This window comes from Garra rufa, chromosome 2 (genome assembly GCF_049309525.1).
Source record: "Garra rufa chromosome 2, GarRuf1.0, whole genome shotgun sequence".
In the NCBI taxonomy this organism is placed as follows: domain Eukaryota; kingdom Metazoa; phylum Chordata; class Actinopteri; order Cypriniformes; family Cyprinidae; genus Garra; species Garra rufa.
The window spans coordinates 29,552,282-29,568,686 of record NC_133362.1 but is presented as its reverse complement, the minus strand read 5'-3'; the positions used below and the strand labels follow the sequence as shown (position 1 = coordinate 29,568,686).

Below are 16,405 nucleotides of genomic sequence, written 5' to 3'. Positions count from 1 at the left end.
GATGATGAATAAAACACTTAATATGATTCATTTTATTTATTTACATATTGTTTGGTATTTCAGTAATAGTTTTCCTCTAATGTATATATACTTTCCAAGAATTAAATTCATTTAAAAAAAAATAAAGGTTTTTAGCTTGTGCTTCAAAATATTGTCCACCCTGTTATATTAGACTACTGGCCCTTTAAATGAAAGTTGGAAAAAGTAAATTACATTATATCAAATGGCTGACATCATTTCCTTCGAGGGAAAACAACTGGGAAAGTTGAGGGAAAACCCCTGTTCTGTTAATCGTCAGTTTTTACTTTATCTTTACAGTCTAAGGTGGTCAACTTCAACATGTCCACCCTGTTAAGGGGAATATGAAAAAAGTAAATAGATTTTTTTATTGGTAAAAGTAGCATTAAAACCTTCTGTGTTAGCAGTTTTGGCTCAGACTTAGTGTAATGGCTGATTTTAGGTCAAAATATCCACTCTGTTAGTATCCACCCTAAGTCAAGTCAGAAAGAATGGACAGCAAATTATGTTTAAGTTGAAGTAGTGTATTTAAAAGTTATGACATTTTACATTTGTGTCTCTGGACCACAAAACCAGTCATATGCTTTCCATTGATGTATGGTTTGTTAGAATAAGGCAATATTTGGCTGAGATACAACTATTTGAAAATCTGGAATCTGAGGGTGCAAAAAAAAAAACGAAATATTGAGAAAATCGCCTTTTGATATATTTATGGTAGGAAATTTACAAAATATCTTCATGGAACATGATCTATACTTTATATCCTAATGATATTTGTCATAAAAGAAAAAAAATGATAATTGAATTGAATTGTTGGTTATTGCTACAAATATACCTGTGCTACTTAAGACTGGTTTCGTGGTCCAGGGTCATATGTTTTACATAGTGTTTCCACCACAAACAAAATTACTATTGTAATTAGCTGTATGTCTCTCAAAGAACGTCCATACATTTAAATCATAAGTATTTAATTTAAATTGTTATTTATTTGTCCCTAACATTTTTGATTGCATTTGGCTTATAATTATTTAAAATTATAAACCTAAGGTTGACCAAACTTATTTTTTCGCATCTTTTACATTTCATCCTAATCATAAATTACACAAGAATTGATTTAAAAAAAAACATTTTTTAATTTTTTTAGTGTTATGATGTCCAAAAGGCACTGAATACTAGGCATGACCCAACAACACAATACAACAACCACATCTGTAATAAATAAATAAAAAAAAACACTGGTTTTGGAGTGGAGTGACATAAAAAAAAATCCAAATGATATTCACAAAAGAATTATGTCTTCTTTAAAAATGCTCACCAAATGTATAGGCAAGTGAACTGGAAGCACATTCCTAAACCTTTTCTGTACTAAACTGTTTAAGGTTGACAGTGAACATCAATTCCATGCAGTAATGCTGAAATCAAAGCTTAGGCCAGAATTTAGCGGAATGCATTTCAGATTCCATTGAATCAAAGTTGCGAGGCTTAAAAATATTGCCCGCTATGATTGCCCCAACTTCAGAAAAGTTGAATGTCTTTTTAACTGCAATTACAGCTGTGCGAATGTTACATTTTCTGCCAAATTAGCTTGGAAGCGCTTGATCCTACGTACACTCCTAAAATGTGTCTTTTTAAAACTGCAGGCACTGTATTTAGGTACGAGCTCACTTCAAAGGTGTAAAACTGGCACCTTGAAAATGTTTTAGCGCTCGGGTTGAAAGCATTGTAGCCTTCATTAAAAGGCAGAACCGAAAGTTCTATACACACTGCCGTACTTCAAACTGGGGGAGGGCTTTCCATTAACTTTAGTGTAAAAGGGTTGCAAGACTTTCTGCCCAAGTCGAATGATGCGTGTGTGTGTGTGTGTGTGTGTGTGTGTGTGTGTGTGTGTGTGTGTGTGTGTGTGTGTGTGTGTGTGTGTGTGTGTGTGTGTGTGTTTGTAGCTTCTGTGTCTTTGCAGGCAAAATGGCCGCAGACCCATTAGCTCAATTTGTCACAGTTGAAGCGCCCCCCGAGATGGCTTATCTGGGCAACATACCTCTCGAGTAGAAAGTCTGTCACTCAGCTCTTCCGCCTTCCCATAGTCCCCTTCAGCGATGGCACTCTCTATGCTCTTTTCCAGGCCTGACTGAAGATGAGAAGGAGGGAAATAAAATGAAGTGATTTTCAAATAGAAAGAGAAGGATGAGAAGAAAAAAAAAATCAAAGAGTAACTTAAAAACTCCCTCAGGCATTCTTTTTAATATGATTGCCATTACAACAAATATGTAGATTTCCTCTCATAAATGAAAATCGTTGGTTGATTAAATATTAGGCAAAAAATCTGTCTAGCCACAGGAGGTTACCAAACATAAATGTTGGTCTTTAATTAGATATTTCCATCAAAGCAGCAGGATTGGTGGAGCAGGGCTCTCTGTCTGCTATTATGGATCTTCATAAGACAAATCCCAAAACAAAAACACATTCTCATTTTCTACAGCATGTTTGTTGGTCTTACCGTCCAAAAAAAGCTGTGAAAGCCCAACAATACATACATGGAATTACACCGAAGACATAATTTATTCTTGAGCTAATGTATATTCCATACTGTGATTTCAGAAACGGTCATATAATATTCATTCTGCTTAGGTAAACATTTCAGAGGGACTATTCCAATCAGCCTCACTCACAACTCTATTAAAATGTATTTTCACAGCATATGCTCAGCCCTTTAATAATGTTTAATCCAAAATAGATATAGCCTTTGAAAGCGAGGGAAAATGGGGCAGCAGAGCTGTCTAATTTAGCAGGACAACTGGATATATATAATCTAAACAATATTTTAACTCATTAACCCAATATTTTAACTTGCTAATGCAAAATTATGTGAGCTCGACATGAAACGATATGGACAATTGAATTAGCAGCGTTTTCCTACTTAAAACATTTGCCAACATTCTGCTTACATGACAATTTACAAATTAAAATAACGGCAAAAAGTGTTTGGAGTTAATGCCGCAGAATGATAAGTAATATGCATTAGTGCAAAATTGGCTTGAAGTTACAAATGAATTAGTTCTGTTTACAAAGCTTTGCACTTAAAGAGACTTATTTATAGAAAATTTAATCAGTAAATTCCTGCATGACGAAATTAAATTATGAGCCAATGTACAAAGTCAGCTTTCTTGAATCATTCCTCGTTCTCTCACATATTCTGCTCTCATCTTACAAGGAACAGACTGAATTCATATACTGTATAAAAAAAATTAAATAAAATAAAAAAAAAACATATTACTGCTTTAAATGAAACTAAGCTGGACAATATCTAAGCAAAACACCACGGACAAACATCTATTGCTTTTTTTTTTTTTTACAGCTTTTTAATGGTTTAATGACTTTCTTATTTATTTATTTTATATGTACTTTTGTACAAACAAATGAATTTTAAATGAAAGTTTAAACTTTTAAATCATATTTTCAGATAATGTGTTTGAATTTTGGTAACAATTTACAATAAGGTTCATTAGTTAACATTAATTAACATGAACTAAGAAAAATGCACAATACCTCTACAGCATTTATTAATCTTAGTTCATGTTAATTTCAGCATTTACTAATGGACCATAAATTGTGACCCTGGACCACAAAACCAGTCATAAGGTTAAATTTGACAAAACTGAGATTTATACATCATATGAAAGCTCAATAAATAAGCTTTCTATTGATATATGGTTTGTTAGGATCGGACAATATTTGTCTGAGATACATCTATTTGAAATCAGAAATCTGAGGATGCAAAAAAATCTAAAAGACTGAGAAAATCCCCTTTAAAGTTGTCCAAATTAGGTTCTTAACAATGCATATTACTAATCAAAAAATACATTTTGATATGTTTACAGTAGGAATTTTACAAAAAATCTTCATGGAACATGAACTTTGCTTAATTTCCTAATGATTTTTGGCATAAAAGAAAAATAAAAAATTTTGACCCATGCAATGTATTTTTGACTATTGCTACAAACATACCCCAGCGACTTAAGACTGGTTTTGTGGTCCAGGGTCACAATTGTGTTTTTTAACATTAGTTAATGCACTGTGAATTAACAAGAACAAACAATGAACTGTATCAACTGTATTAATAGTGTAATAAATGTATTGTTCATTGTTCATTCATGTTAGCTATTATATTAACTAATGTTAACAAATGACCTTATTATAAAGTGTTACCAAGAATTTTAATGTGACAAATTCTCAAATGTGACCCAAGACCACAAAACCAGTCATAAGGTTATATTTTTTGACATTTCTATGTATACACCAATAAATAAATACGCTTTCTATTGATGTATGGTTTGTTAGGATAAGACAACATTTGGCCGAGATACGACTATTTAAAAATCTGGAATCTGAAGGTGCAAAAAAATCAAAATATTGAGAAAATAGTCTTTAAAGTTGTCCAAATTAAGTTCTTAGCGATGCATATTACTAATCAAAAATTAAGTTTTGATATATTTACAGATTTACAATTTACAAAATATCTTCATGGAAGATGATCTTCACTTGATATCCTAATGATTTTTGGCATAAAAGAAAAATACAATGTATTGTTAGCTATTGCTAAAAATATACCCGTGCTACTCATGACGGCTTTTGTAGTCCAGGATCACAAATATAAAAAAAAAAAAATTGTAAAATGTCCTAACCCTCACATATCAATAATCAAAGCCATGATCATCAGATCTTTATTCCTATTCCAAACATGGCATAAATGTTTGAACATGTTTGTGCTGGATTCGAAAGTGGGTAGTACTAAAAAAGGTCCATTTAGAGGACAAATAAAGACATATGGGCCCGGTTTCACAGACAGGGCTTAGATTAAGCCAGGATTAGGCCATAGTTCAATTAGGACATTTAAGTCATTTTTATTAATGTGCTTAGAAAAAAAACATTACTGGTGTGCATCTTGAGACAAAACAATGGCACTGATAAATTTTAAGATCAATCAGTGCAATTTGATTTCAGTTGAAACAACTCAGACTTACAGTTTAGTCTAGGACTAGGCTTAAGCCTTGTCTGTGAAACCAGGGGATGATGTTTATTATATCGTTTATTCTTTTTTATAACATGTGATGCCTTTTCAGCATCTGAGTGGGAAAAATCCTAATGTCATATTTGTTAGAGAAGCTGTCCAGTGTATTTGATTTGCAAGCATAGCCCTCCCTATCACTGAATTACAGCATTACAGAGAGCTCTTGACTCCATTATGCTGTGGCTTTCAATGGAGAAATCCACCTCATATAAGAAATATTAAACACCAACCAGAACAGACAGTGCAGCTACATCCTCATGTCAAGATTAAGGTAATCTCATCATTAAATATAATATGATCTATTCTGTTATGCTCAGTGTCATGTGGAAGAAAAGACGCCTCCTCTCTCTGTCTTTCACGTTTGATAGAGGAAACAATTACGAGTTACACATACAGTAGGCACAGAACAGAGCAAGGCAGTGGGATAAAAATGCTTTCAGCATTAGAGTGGAATTAGGACACCCACAGAGTGCTAGAGGAAGATGGCAGAAATCATTGTTACCATGAGAGGAGGTCTGTTACAAGGAGGCGGCTTGAGTCTATCATTGATGCCAAAATACTGCGCGAGTCCCTTCCAGTGCTCCTCCCGTTTCTCTTCGGGCTCCCTGGGCAAAGACACAAAATGACAAGTCTCTCTGTTTATTATTATTATTCACTCTAGGACTAGCATGTACACTTCAATTATTTCTGCACACATCCCTTTTTGCTGTAACAGTCAGTATTTGGGAATATAAGGGTGTTCAGTGAAATAGGAAGGAGATGTAAGTACTACGATGAAACATGTTTGTTCCACTCCTTTTCCCTCAAGGCTGCAATAATCTTAACAGATTTTAAAAACTAAGCATCATGCAGCTGTCGATTCTCCATTCACTAAACAACTACGGACCACACACTACCAGACTTTTTAAGTGGTTCCAAACACAACAAACTCACGTAGAAACATGCGCCTTGTTGCTTGGAGGTGCATGACATATGAAAACAATATGTGCTCTAAAATCGACTCAAAATACCAAACTTGTTTGATATTCTCCGATTTTATCTAACAATAAAAAACGAGTCTGTGTCCGCCATACGCTAATTGACTTTCAGTTAAATCTGTCAATTCCAATCTGTAAACTGTGGAAAAAATCTGCAAAAGTTGTGTAGTGTATTCCAACCTACAGTGGTTTTTTGGTATCGGTGATTGCGGAATTAAGTTGCATCACATCGTGTTTTTCTGACATCAATAATTCATTTTAGAAGTATATTTGAATTTAAAATCATCAAATGCGAGGAGAGTTGAATGATTGATATGAAGTTTTCAGTACATATTGGAAACTAATTCAGTCAAAGTTTATTAAGCCTAAAAATGTGTTTTAGCTTCAAGTTGTTTGCACAACATCCCTCATAGTCTCTCATGACTTGCTGACTAATGTACTGATGTTTTGATGAATGATCTATTACGGAAATCATCATTAAAGGAGTAGTTCACTTTCAGAACTAAAATTTACAGATATGTACTTACCCCCTTGTCATTCAAGATGTTCATGTCTTTCTTTCTTCAGTCGCAAAGAAAAACATTTCAGGATTTCTCTCCATATACTGGAGTTCTGTGGTGCCCCCGAGTTTGAAGCTGAATTTAAACTGTATTTTGGAAGCTCAAACTCGGGGGCACCATAGAAGTCCATTATATAGAGAGAAATCCTGAAATGTTTTCTTCAAAAACACCATTTCTTTTCGACTGAAGAAAGAAAGACATGAACATCTTGGATGACAAGGGGGTGAGTACATTATCTGTACATTTTTGTTCTGAAAGTGAACTTCTCCTTTAACTGTCTTGGAGCAAACCATAATTGTCCATCATACCTTTTCTCCTCAGTGTCACAATCCTGTGTCCCACCTGTTTGAGCTGTAAAAACCAAAATATATTAATACACTGCGAATAAAAAGGTATGTACAAGCATTACGATACAAGCATATGAGAAAGGCAATGACGTCTGTGAGTTATAGTTCTAATTTAGAAAATCCAACTGGACACCCAACGTTTAACCCCAACAACTTAAAAAAAGTGCCTAGCATTGTGAATGCATTAGAAATTCCTTTCAAACACAAATCAACACAGCTGTATGAATAAATAGGATACTGTTAACCGCAACAGAAATAATATAGGAGAAAAGCACTGGTAGGCAATGAGAAAAAAAAAACTTATAATGACCTTTCTTATGGCGCCTTTTTCTTTTCCGCTTTTCCGTTTGTGGTTCCTTCATTCTCTGATCATCTTTAACTCTCTGGAGCTCTTTGAACTTCTGAAACAATAACAGAAACACTGTTTTTAAACAATGATACTGTCATAATGATATTAAAATACATTTTGAATGAACCAAATGCAACTTGCTTTACTTTCTTCTGCCCAATTAAATCAGAAATCATGCATAACTACAGTAGACCCACATACTTGCCACTTTTCCAAGGAAACTCCAGGAAGACAATCATCCCCAACTGCATCATTGTGCAAACCGGGTTTTGTGTTATTACATTCAACCTGTTCACAAACTGAATGCGGCTCTGTGTCTGACTGACATGTGAGCTGTTCGCCTTGTCTGTTTTCTGCTGTCACTCCTTCATCAGCTTCATCAGAGCTCAGGTCAGCCTCAGTGAGACCCGGCGGCAGAAGTCCACTGTACATGTTAAATCTGGCGAATTATCGAATACGCGACTCTTGCAGACGTCCGCATTATTCTCTGCCACAAAAGCGGCGGTGATTATGTCTGAAAGAAATATATTTTTACATGCGACTGATGATTTAACGATATCATAATATATCAGAGAACTACATCAACAACTGCATAATGCTTACCGTTGCCTTCTGTATTTCCGCATTTTGAACATAGAGCTTCATGATTGGATCGGCGGAGGAGCAACAGCTGTAACATAAACGCTGATTGGGCACTTTGATCTCATTATGAAATGTGATCCGCCCCTTTACAAAATAGTGGCGGTTGCTGTTCTGTATAATGAATCAAAAAAAGGAGTTTAGTTCACGGTTAACATTTATGTTAAATTCGTTAGTTTGTCTAGCTCTGTATAAATGTGCTTCTTAACCATGGTCGTTTGCCAAATTATAATAATAAAAAAAACAATTAAATATGAAGATCATATTTTATCAAGTACAATATAATATCTAGTATAGTATTTCAAGTGTATCAAGTCTGTTTAACATTTATTTCTTTAAAACTTTGGAAGGTTTGTTATTATTGGTGATAAACTGGTTAAAGCCTAACAAGCAAAACGACTGTATCACCCACACTCTTTTTTATTTGCACAATAAATAAGCATCTACTAACCTGATACTTTAACCAAAAATGCAACAAATAACAATACAGGCCTACTTTTTTATCCAGTAGCTGTACATTTTAAGTTAGGAATGAGTAAACTTATTCAAACATAGTTGTATGGCAGTTAAGTTATGAAATATATATATATATATTTTTTTTTTCTGTTCACATTTTTTTCTTTTTTACAAATGGCAAACTAAAACACAATTGCTCATGTTTTCCAGAGTGATAAGAATGTTCTTATATGAGCAATGTCTCCCAATTTATTCAGACAGCTGAGGGCATCACCACATTATCATTCAAATGATTAGCATGCTAATCTTGTTTAGCCTGTGGCATTGGCAGACGAAAAACACTGATGCTTAAATTGCTTATTTATATCAAATAACATCAGTTTTCTGTTTTGTTGCTAAATAGGGGTGGGCTTTGTGCCTAATTGCAAAACCACCTATTTACTTAAATGATTTATTTAGTGTGCACAGATTCTGAGGCAACAAGCTCATTTGTATTGTCATAATGTCAGAAATTTTCATCAGTATAATTTCTGCTTGTTATGCCTCCAGCGGGGGTGCCACTAGTTTTGAATGTGCCCGGCAATTTATCTCTCTCGCTCTTTCTCATTTGCTTTCTCTCTCTCTCTCTCTCTCTCTCTCTCTCACTCCCTCTCTCATTTGTCCCTTCCACACTCTCTATCTTTGCCTGTACATGTATGTTCTGTAACCTGTAGTGAATGAGGAATGCTCCTCATTTGTGCTCACTGCCCCTTTAGTTGTTAACCCTGGGCCTTTTTTAAGTATTTATTGACCTTTTATCCCTGTATGTGTGCGTGTGTGTAGTATACAGTTGAGGTCAAAAGTTTACATCCCCCTTTCAGAATCTGCAAAATGTTAATTATTTTACTAAAATAAGAGGAATCATACAAAATGAATGCTATTGTTTATTTAGTACTGACCTGAATAAGATATTTCACATAAAAGATGTTTACATACAAGAGAAAATAATAGTTGAATTTATAAAAAGACCCTGTTCAAAAGTTTACACCCCCCTTGATTCTGATACTGTGTTGTTACCTGAATGATCCACAGCTATTTTTTTTTTTTTTTTGTGATAGTTGTTCATGAGTCCCTTGTTTGTCCTGAACAGTTAAACTGCCTGCTGTTCTTCAGAAAAATCCTACAGATCCCACAAATTTCCAGTATTTTTGTGTATATTTTTGTGCAATCCTTTCGAACAATGACTATGATTTTTGAGATCCATCTTTTCACACTGAGGACAACTGAGGGACTCACATGCAACTATTACAGAAGGTTCAAACGCTCACTGATGCTTCAGAAGGAAACACGATGCATTAAAAGGTGGGGGGTGAAAACTTTTTGAATTTGAAAATCAGGGTAAATTTAACTTATTTTGTCTTCTGGAAAACATGTAAGTATCTTCTGTAGCCTCTGAAGGGGAGTACTAAATGATAAAAAAATATGATATTTAGGCAAAAAAAGAAAAATATAGGCCTACACATCATTCTGTTCAAAAGTTTTCACCCCCGGCTCTTAATGCATGTTTTTTTTTTCTTCTGGAGCATCAGTGAACGTTTAAACCTTCTGTAATAGTTGAATATGAGTCCCTCAGTTGTCCTCAGTATGAAAAGATAAATCGCAAAATCATACCATCATTGCTGGAAAAGGTTCAAATGCACAAAAATGCTGGAAAACCAAAAAAATTGTGGGACCTGAAGGATTTTTCCCAAACTGTGCAAAAATATGGCTTTTGATGCAGATTATAAGGCCCAGGTGAAATTCTGATTGTTTGTAATATAAATCAAAATGATATTTGTAACAGTATAGCAGACTTAGGGCTGGGCGATAAATCGAAAGCGATTCTAAAGCGCGTTTAGTGAATGAAGCCGGTACTTTGATTAGTAGTAAATCTCCATCACGTGCGTTCAGCTGCGTTCAGCTGGAGTGTTCAGAGGCGTAAATCACTGACAAGCTACGCCTAATCGCGCTCAAAATCGAATCGAATCGAATGCGATTTTTAGAATCGCTTTCGATTTATCGCCCAGCCCTAAGCAGACTACTTACATAAAATGCATACAAATGCAAAAAAATCACTATATCTCCCAATAATATGTTGATTAAAATTATATCAACTTAGTTTATGATTAAAGCTCTCTAGTTTTAATTGTGATGGACAAAACATATAATGCAATGCAATGAAGACATTGGATAAATAGAAAATGGATAATTGGATAAACCTATGTTACTTCAGTCCAATAAATGTTCATCTTGAAATATTAATAACAATCATATCATTTTTACAATTGGTTTATAAATTTCAGAGCAAAAAGACACATAAGGGTGGACATTTTTAGGATTATACCAAAGGCCCTTTACTCTCTAAAAGAGTATAAATTATCAAGACATGCAGATCGTTTGCAATGTTTTTTTTCCAGCAAAGCTTTGATTATTTTGAACATTTAGAGGCCTAAGACATTTATGTATCAGATGTGATACTGTAGGTTTTATATGGTTAGTATATGTTGGATTTCTTGGTTACTGTATGTGCTTAAAACATCAATTTCATCCAAAATCAAGAACTTTATGTAAATATGATATGATAGGGCTTAAGTCAGCAAGATATATTAAACGTCACTCTATGTAGCCCATATCCCCTCCACTGCAAACTGATACCACCCATCCCGCAGTTAATACCAATTTAATTACATATGTGACAACTCAATGTCAAAGGCAACTAGAACTTTTAAAGGTAATTTGGTGGTGTAATATATCAGTGAGTTACTAGTGTCAAAATTATGTGTATTCGTATTTTATTTAACTTTATTACAAGACATAATTTTCTCTCTACACTGGCACTTTTGTTCGGTTTGGGCTCCAGATCATTATTTCTGTCATTTATTTTTTATTTAGAGTTTGTTGTTTAAAACTTGGAAACCCTTATTAGTTTTGGTTAAAGCGGAAAAGAGGTGGTAAGTGTGGTGAGATAAACTAATAATCTCAAAGCCTTAATTATTAGTATCTTACTGTGACAGGCTGTATTTTTTTCCCAAGCCAGCCAAGTTGAACCTCAAATGAGGAAGCGCATGTCTGAGGAAAGAGTAATAATTTAAGTCATCTGGATCTGGCTTGGGGTGGCAGAATTCATTAGAGCAGATTAGCTGAGTGTGTACAAAGTAAATGAGATATCTAATACTAGCCAACACGGAGGTCCAGGGATTCCTCATTTAGCTCTGAATATGAGAAACCATGTTAAGAGGCGATTATATATAGCTTGACTTCTGGACTGGCTATATGCCTGTTTTCCTGTGCATTTGGCCCAGTGGTGCACTCTCGTATTTAATGACCCTTGACTTTTAGCCTCCATGTGTACAGTATAAAAACGGCCAACGCCGCAGCGCGAGGGAGGAGGAAGAAAAGGGTGTCACCCAGATGAGATTATTCACTGTTATCCTGACAGGGCAGCCAGCTGAATTGTTTTTGAGAGAGAAGCGAGGGAAGCTAATTATGAGTTTAAGAAGAAGGTTGAAGGAAAAAAAATAATAAGATTACAAAGAATAATTTGCAGATATAATTACACCAAAATTGGGTACACACAATCGTCAAATACATGTATTGCTTGACCTGGGTGAGCCAGTGAAATAAATCCTTCTTCTATAGCCTTTGTTAATTTGTTTTTATCATCTCCAAGTGGTGTTTGTGCAGGCAGTGCAATTTGCATGTGTAATTCCACTGTGCAAATTGACAACAAGTAGATAATTCTGGGAAATGGGCTAGTTGCAAGGCCCTAGCTATCTTCCTGTGCCGATTCATTTTGAGGAACTGCTGAGGCATGAAACTCATACATCAACTATTTCCTGACAATGCTCAGACTTATTGTCCCCTAAAATGTCATTACAGCCATTATTTATGGAGTTAATTCATTTATTAAACCATATTTACGCAGACAGAATGTCACATTGTGTCCATCGTCCAGAGTGACGCCTTTAATGATGATTTTAACACATTTTCTGTTTTAAATTCTAGAAGAAAGCGAAAGCACAAAGGGGTTTTGTTTTTACGTCAAGGCTTAGCTACTGTTGGATAGAGGTAATATAGTAAACACAAACCTTATAATAGTTGAACATAGCCAGACATTTAAAATAGCAATATATATGTGAAATAGAAATTATGTGTTTGAAGAATTAAGTTGGAATAGAGTGCAGTATTGAATTACAGTACAATACACAATATTTTTTAGAAACAATTTAGTGTTATGTGTAACAGGTGCTCCTTATGTTTCTGTTGAGTATGTTAATGCAGCAAATTTTAAATATGTGACCCTGGACCACAAAAGCAGTCTTAAGTCGCTGGGGTATATTTGTAGCAATAGCCAAAAATACATTGTAATTATTGATTTTTCTTTTATGTCAAAAATCATTAGGAAATTAAGTAAAGATCATGTTCCATGAAGATTTTTTGTAAAATTCCTACTGTAAACCTATCAAAATGTAATTTTTGGTTAGTAATATGCATTGTTAAGAACTTAATTTGGACAACTTTAAAGGTGATTTTCTCAGTATTTTGATTTTTTGCACCCTTAGATTTTAGATTTTCAAATAGATGTATCTCGGCCAAGTATTGTCCTATCCTAACAAACCATACATCAATAGAAAGCTTATTTATTGATGATATATCTCAGTTTTGTAAAATTTAACCTTATAACTGGTTTTGTGGTCCAGGGTCACATATAGGTATATACCCAGCAGGCACCTGATGTCAAAATAACGCCAGGTTAACGTTGGTCCCCAGTGTCGGACAAATGTTGCATTTTGGTTGAGAATGAAAATCGGGTTGATTTCAGTATTTGACATCAATTTGACATTGACTTAACATTGGATTTTGGTTACACAATCTAAAAACTACAAAATATCAATGTCAGCTGACTAATTTGATTGGACATAAATGAACGTTGACATTAGACGTTAAATAGACATTGAATTTTTGTCTCCCAATGTCGCAACTGAAATTTAACCAAATATACTTCATTCTAATCGGTCAATCGCATCATCTAGCAGTCAGATATTTCTTAACATTCGCTTTCACAAGTTAATCACATTAAAGTACAAAACATACAAAAATTTACAGATAATTTACTCACCCGCTTGTCATCCAAGATGTTCATGTCTACTTTCTTCAGTCGTAAAACAATTTTGTTTTTTGAGGAAAACATTTCAGGATTTCTCTCCATATAATGGACGTCTATGGTGCCTGTGAGTATAACTTCCAAAATGCAGTTCAAATGCAGCTTCAAATGGCTCTAAACAATCCAAGCCGAGGAAGAAGGGTCTTATCTAGCGAAACGATCGGTTATTTTCTAAAAAAAAATTACAATTTATATACTTTTCAACCTCAAATGCTCGTCTTGTCTAGCAGTTCAAGATAGATTCAAGACAGTTAGGGTAGTTCGAAAAACTCCCTTCTCATTTTCTCCAACTTCAAAATCGTCCTACATCACTGTTTTACTTTTTTTTTTTGTAAAGGCCATTTTATCTTCTTTGCACATTCACTTTGTAAACCCTTTCTGCAGCGATGTAGGATGATTTTGAAGTTGGAGGAAAAAAATGTGATGGGAGTTTTTCGACCTACCCTAACTGTCTTGAACCAGAATACACTGAGCATTTGAAGTTAACAAGTATATAAATTGTCAGTTTTTTTTTAAGAAAATAACCGATCCTTTCGCTAGATAAGATTTCTTCCTTCTTCCTCAGCTGGGATAGTTTAGAGCCCTTTGAAGCTGCATTTAAATTGCATTTTGGAAGTTCAAACTCCATAGAAGTCCACTATATGGAGAGAAATCTTGAAATGTTTCCCTCAAAAAACAATTTCTTTATGACTGAAGAAAGAAAGACATGAACATCTTGGATGACAAGGGGGTGAGTACATTATTTGTAAATTTTTGTTCTGGAATGAACTTTAAGGCTACTTCCTAATAATTGGCTCAAAAGAACAGTTCATTCAAGAATTGGATCTAGTAGCCTGTTTAAGTCCACTTTTCCACTTATAATCTTGAATATTTCATGTAGCCTACACATATTTATTTAGAAAGTTGCCATGTAATAAATGAGAAAATGTACAGTCTGATGGTCATTAAAGCCGCATTTCAACTGTTTGCCAAAAATCCTTAACTACTTTCCATCCAATGGTTAGCTTGCTGCGAGTGAGAGATGGTAAGTAGGAGCACTAAAATAATATTCAATATTCCGTTTCAGTCAGAAATACATCACAAATTTGAATTAATGTTGCAAACAACTTACAGTTCACGCAGATTTTTAAAAGTTCCAGTCTGTTGTTTGTTGATAGTGGAACTGAAAACAGCAAGTACCACAGAGCAACTACATCGGTGTGCTTATAATTAAGATAATACATTAAAATAATATAATAATATAAGACACAACAATTTCCAATATCAAGAAGCAAAACAAGCTGTTTTGTACAGCCAAAAATAGCTGGATGCAGATGAGACTGAAAGCCAGACCCATAAAATTTACAAATGGCTGCACCCACTCTTACGGGAAGAAAAAGGTGGATACACATTGGCGATTATCTAGCAGCTGACATTAGCTCTCACTAATTGGACTATTAACTGTTTGTGAAAAATGTACTTCTGTATTCTGACACTGTATCTCTACTATAAATAAGGTAACTTATAGTAGATCTTTACAGTACACCCATCGTTTTCTACCCCAAATCTTCTGAGAATGCTGAGTGGTTATACGTTGTTTAAATTCTGCACTAAATATGACAGAGCTCCTAATGTGTAATTGTGCAGCGGCAGACATCTCCTGGTGCGTCATACATTTTAATGGTACATATCTGCACTGGATAATTCCATCATGCCATTCTCATTTATTTTATTTTCTAGTTTCACCTGTCACCTCGAACTACTTATTATGGCAGTAATAGTGAGCTGTATTTGAACCATTAAGCTGTAATGATTTGCTTGTGTGACATTTTAATTCATATAAGGAGTTTGAAGAGGATGGCAGTGTTACTGGGATTAGACGGTTAGTGCTAAAACAAACTAATTTGATTGGCAAGATAATACTTACAGGCTCCACAGGAGGTTCAAGTAGATGTTTGGATGGCAAAAGGAAAAAGCTGTATTTGTAAACACTATATTTCATTAATCCACAACCTTGCTCAGGTAGCTATATGTGACCCTGGACCACAAAACCAGTCTTAAGTAGCACAGGTATATTTGTAGGAATAGCCCAAAATACATTGTATGGGTCAAAATTATCGATTTTTCTTTTATGCCAACATTCATTAGGATATTAGGTAAAAATCATGTTCCATGAAGATATTTTGTAAATTTCCTACCTTAAATATATCAAAACCTAATTTTTGATTAGTAATATGCATTGCGAACTTCATTTGGACAGCTTTAAAGGCGATTTTCTTAATATTTTAATTTTTTTGCACCTTCAGGTTCCAGATTTTCAAATAGCTGTATCTCGGCCAAATATTGTCCTATCCTAACAAACCACACATCAATTGAAAGCTTATTTATCCAGCGGTATAAATCTCCTTTATGTAGGACTCAATGTGATTTCTCACTATGAGGGAGAAGGTTCAAATCAAGGAACCATTCTGATTAATATTCATGTTTTGCTAACTCTTGGAGTGTGCATGCTTTGGTATTTGTATATACTAAAGATAAAGAAACAACTGGAGTATTCATCAGAGAGTTGAGCAAACAATGCTTAAAAGATGACTGAGAGATGGGGTGAGAGACAAAGACAGAATGAGAAAAAGAGAGAGAGGTAAATTTGAAACACTCCACTGAACAGAAACAAGGTTTATGGGCTAAGCCAGCATAAACATATTAAACAGATGAGATTCATCAGTTCTCCAGTGTTAAATCCACACTGCCCAAAAGTAATTTCTGAAAACCAGTGTACAAAAATCGAACCCATCCTCAAGTGTTACACATTGTGAAAATATGTTTGCTTAAA

At 34.5% G+C, this 16,405-nt stretch overlaps 1 protein-coding gene across 1 annotated transcript in view; it reads right to left on the bottom strand.

Moving 5' to 3' along the window:
* fam204a (family with sequence similarity 204 member A) overlaps window positions 1–7,926 on the bottom strand; it is a 22,184-nt gene extending 14,258 nt beyond the window's left edge. Inside the window, exons 1-5 of the mRNA XM_073835070.1 lie at window positions 7,518–7,926; window positions 7,278–7,368; window positions 6,929–6,971; window positions 5,586–5,688; window positions 2,054–2,143 (exon numbers count right to left, since the gene is read on the bottom strand). Coding sequence (XP_073691171.1) covers window positions 2,054–2,143; window positions 5,586–5,688; window positions 6,929–6,971; window positions 7,278–7,368; window positions 7,518–7,748 — 558 coding nt within the window. The 5' untranslated portion in view covers window positions 7,749–7,926. The remainder of the gene's footprint in view (window positions 1–2,053; window positions 2,144–5,585; window positions 5,689–6,928; window positions 6,972–7,277; window positions 7,369–7,517) is intronic.
* Window positions 7,927–16,405: the final 8,479 nt, after the last annotated feature.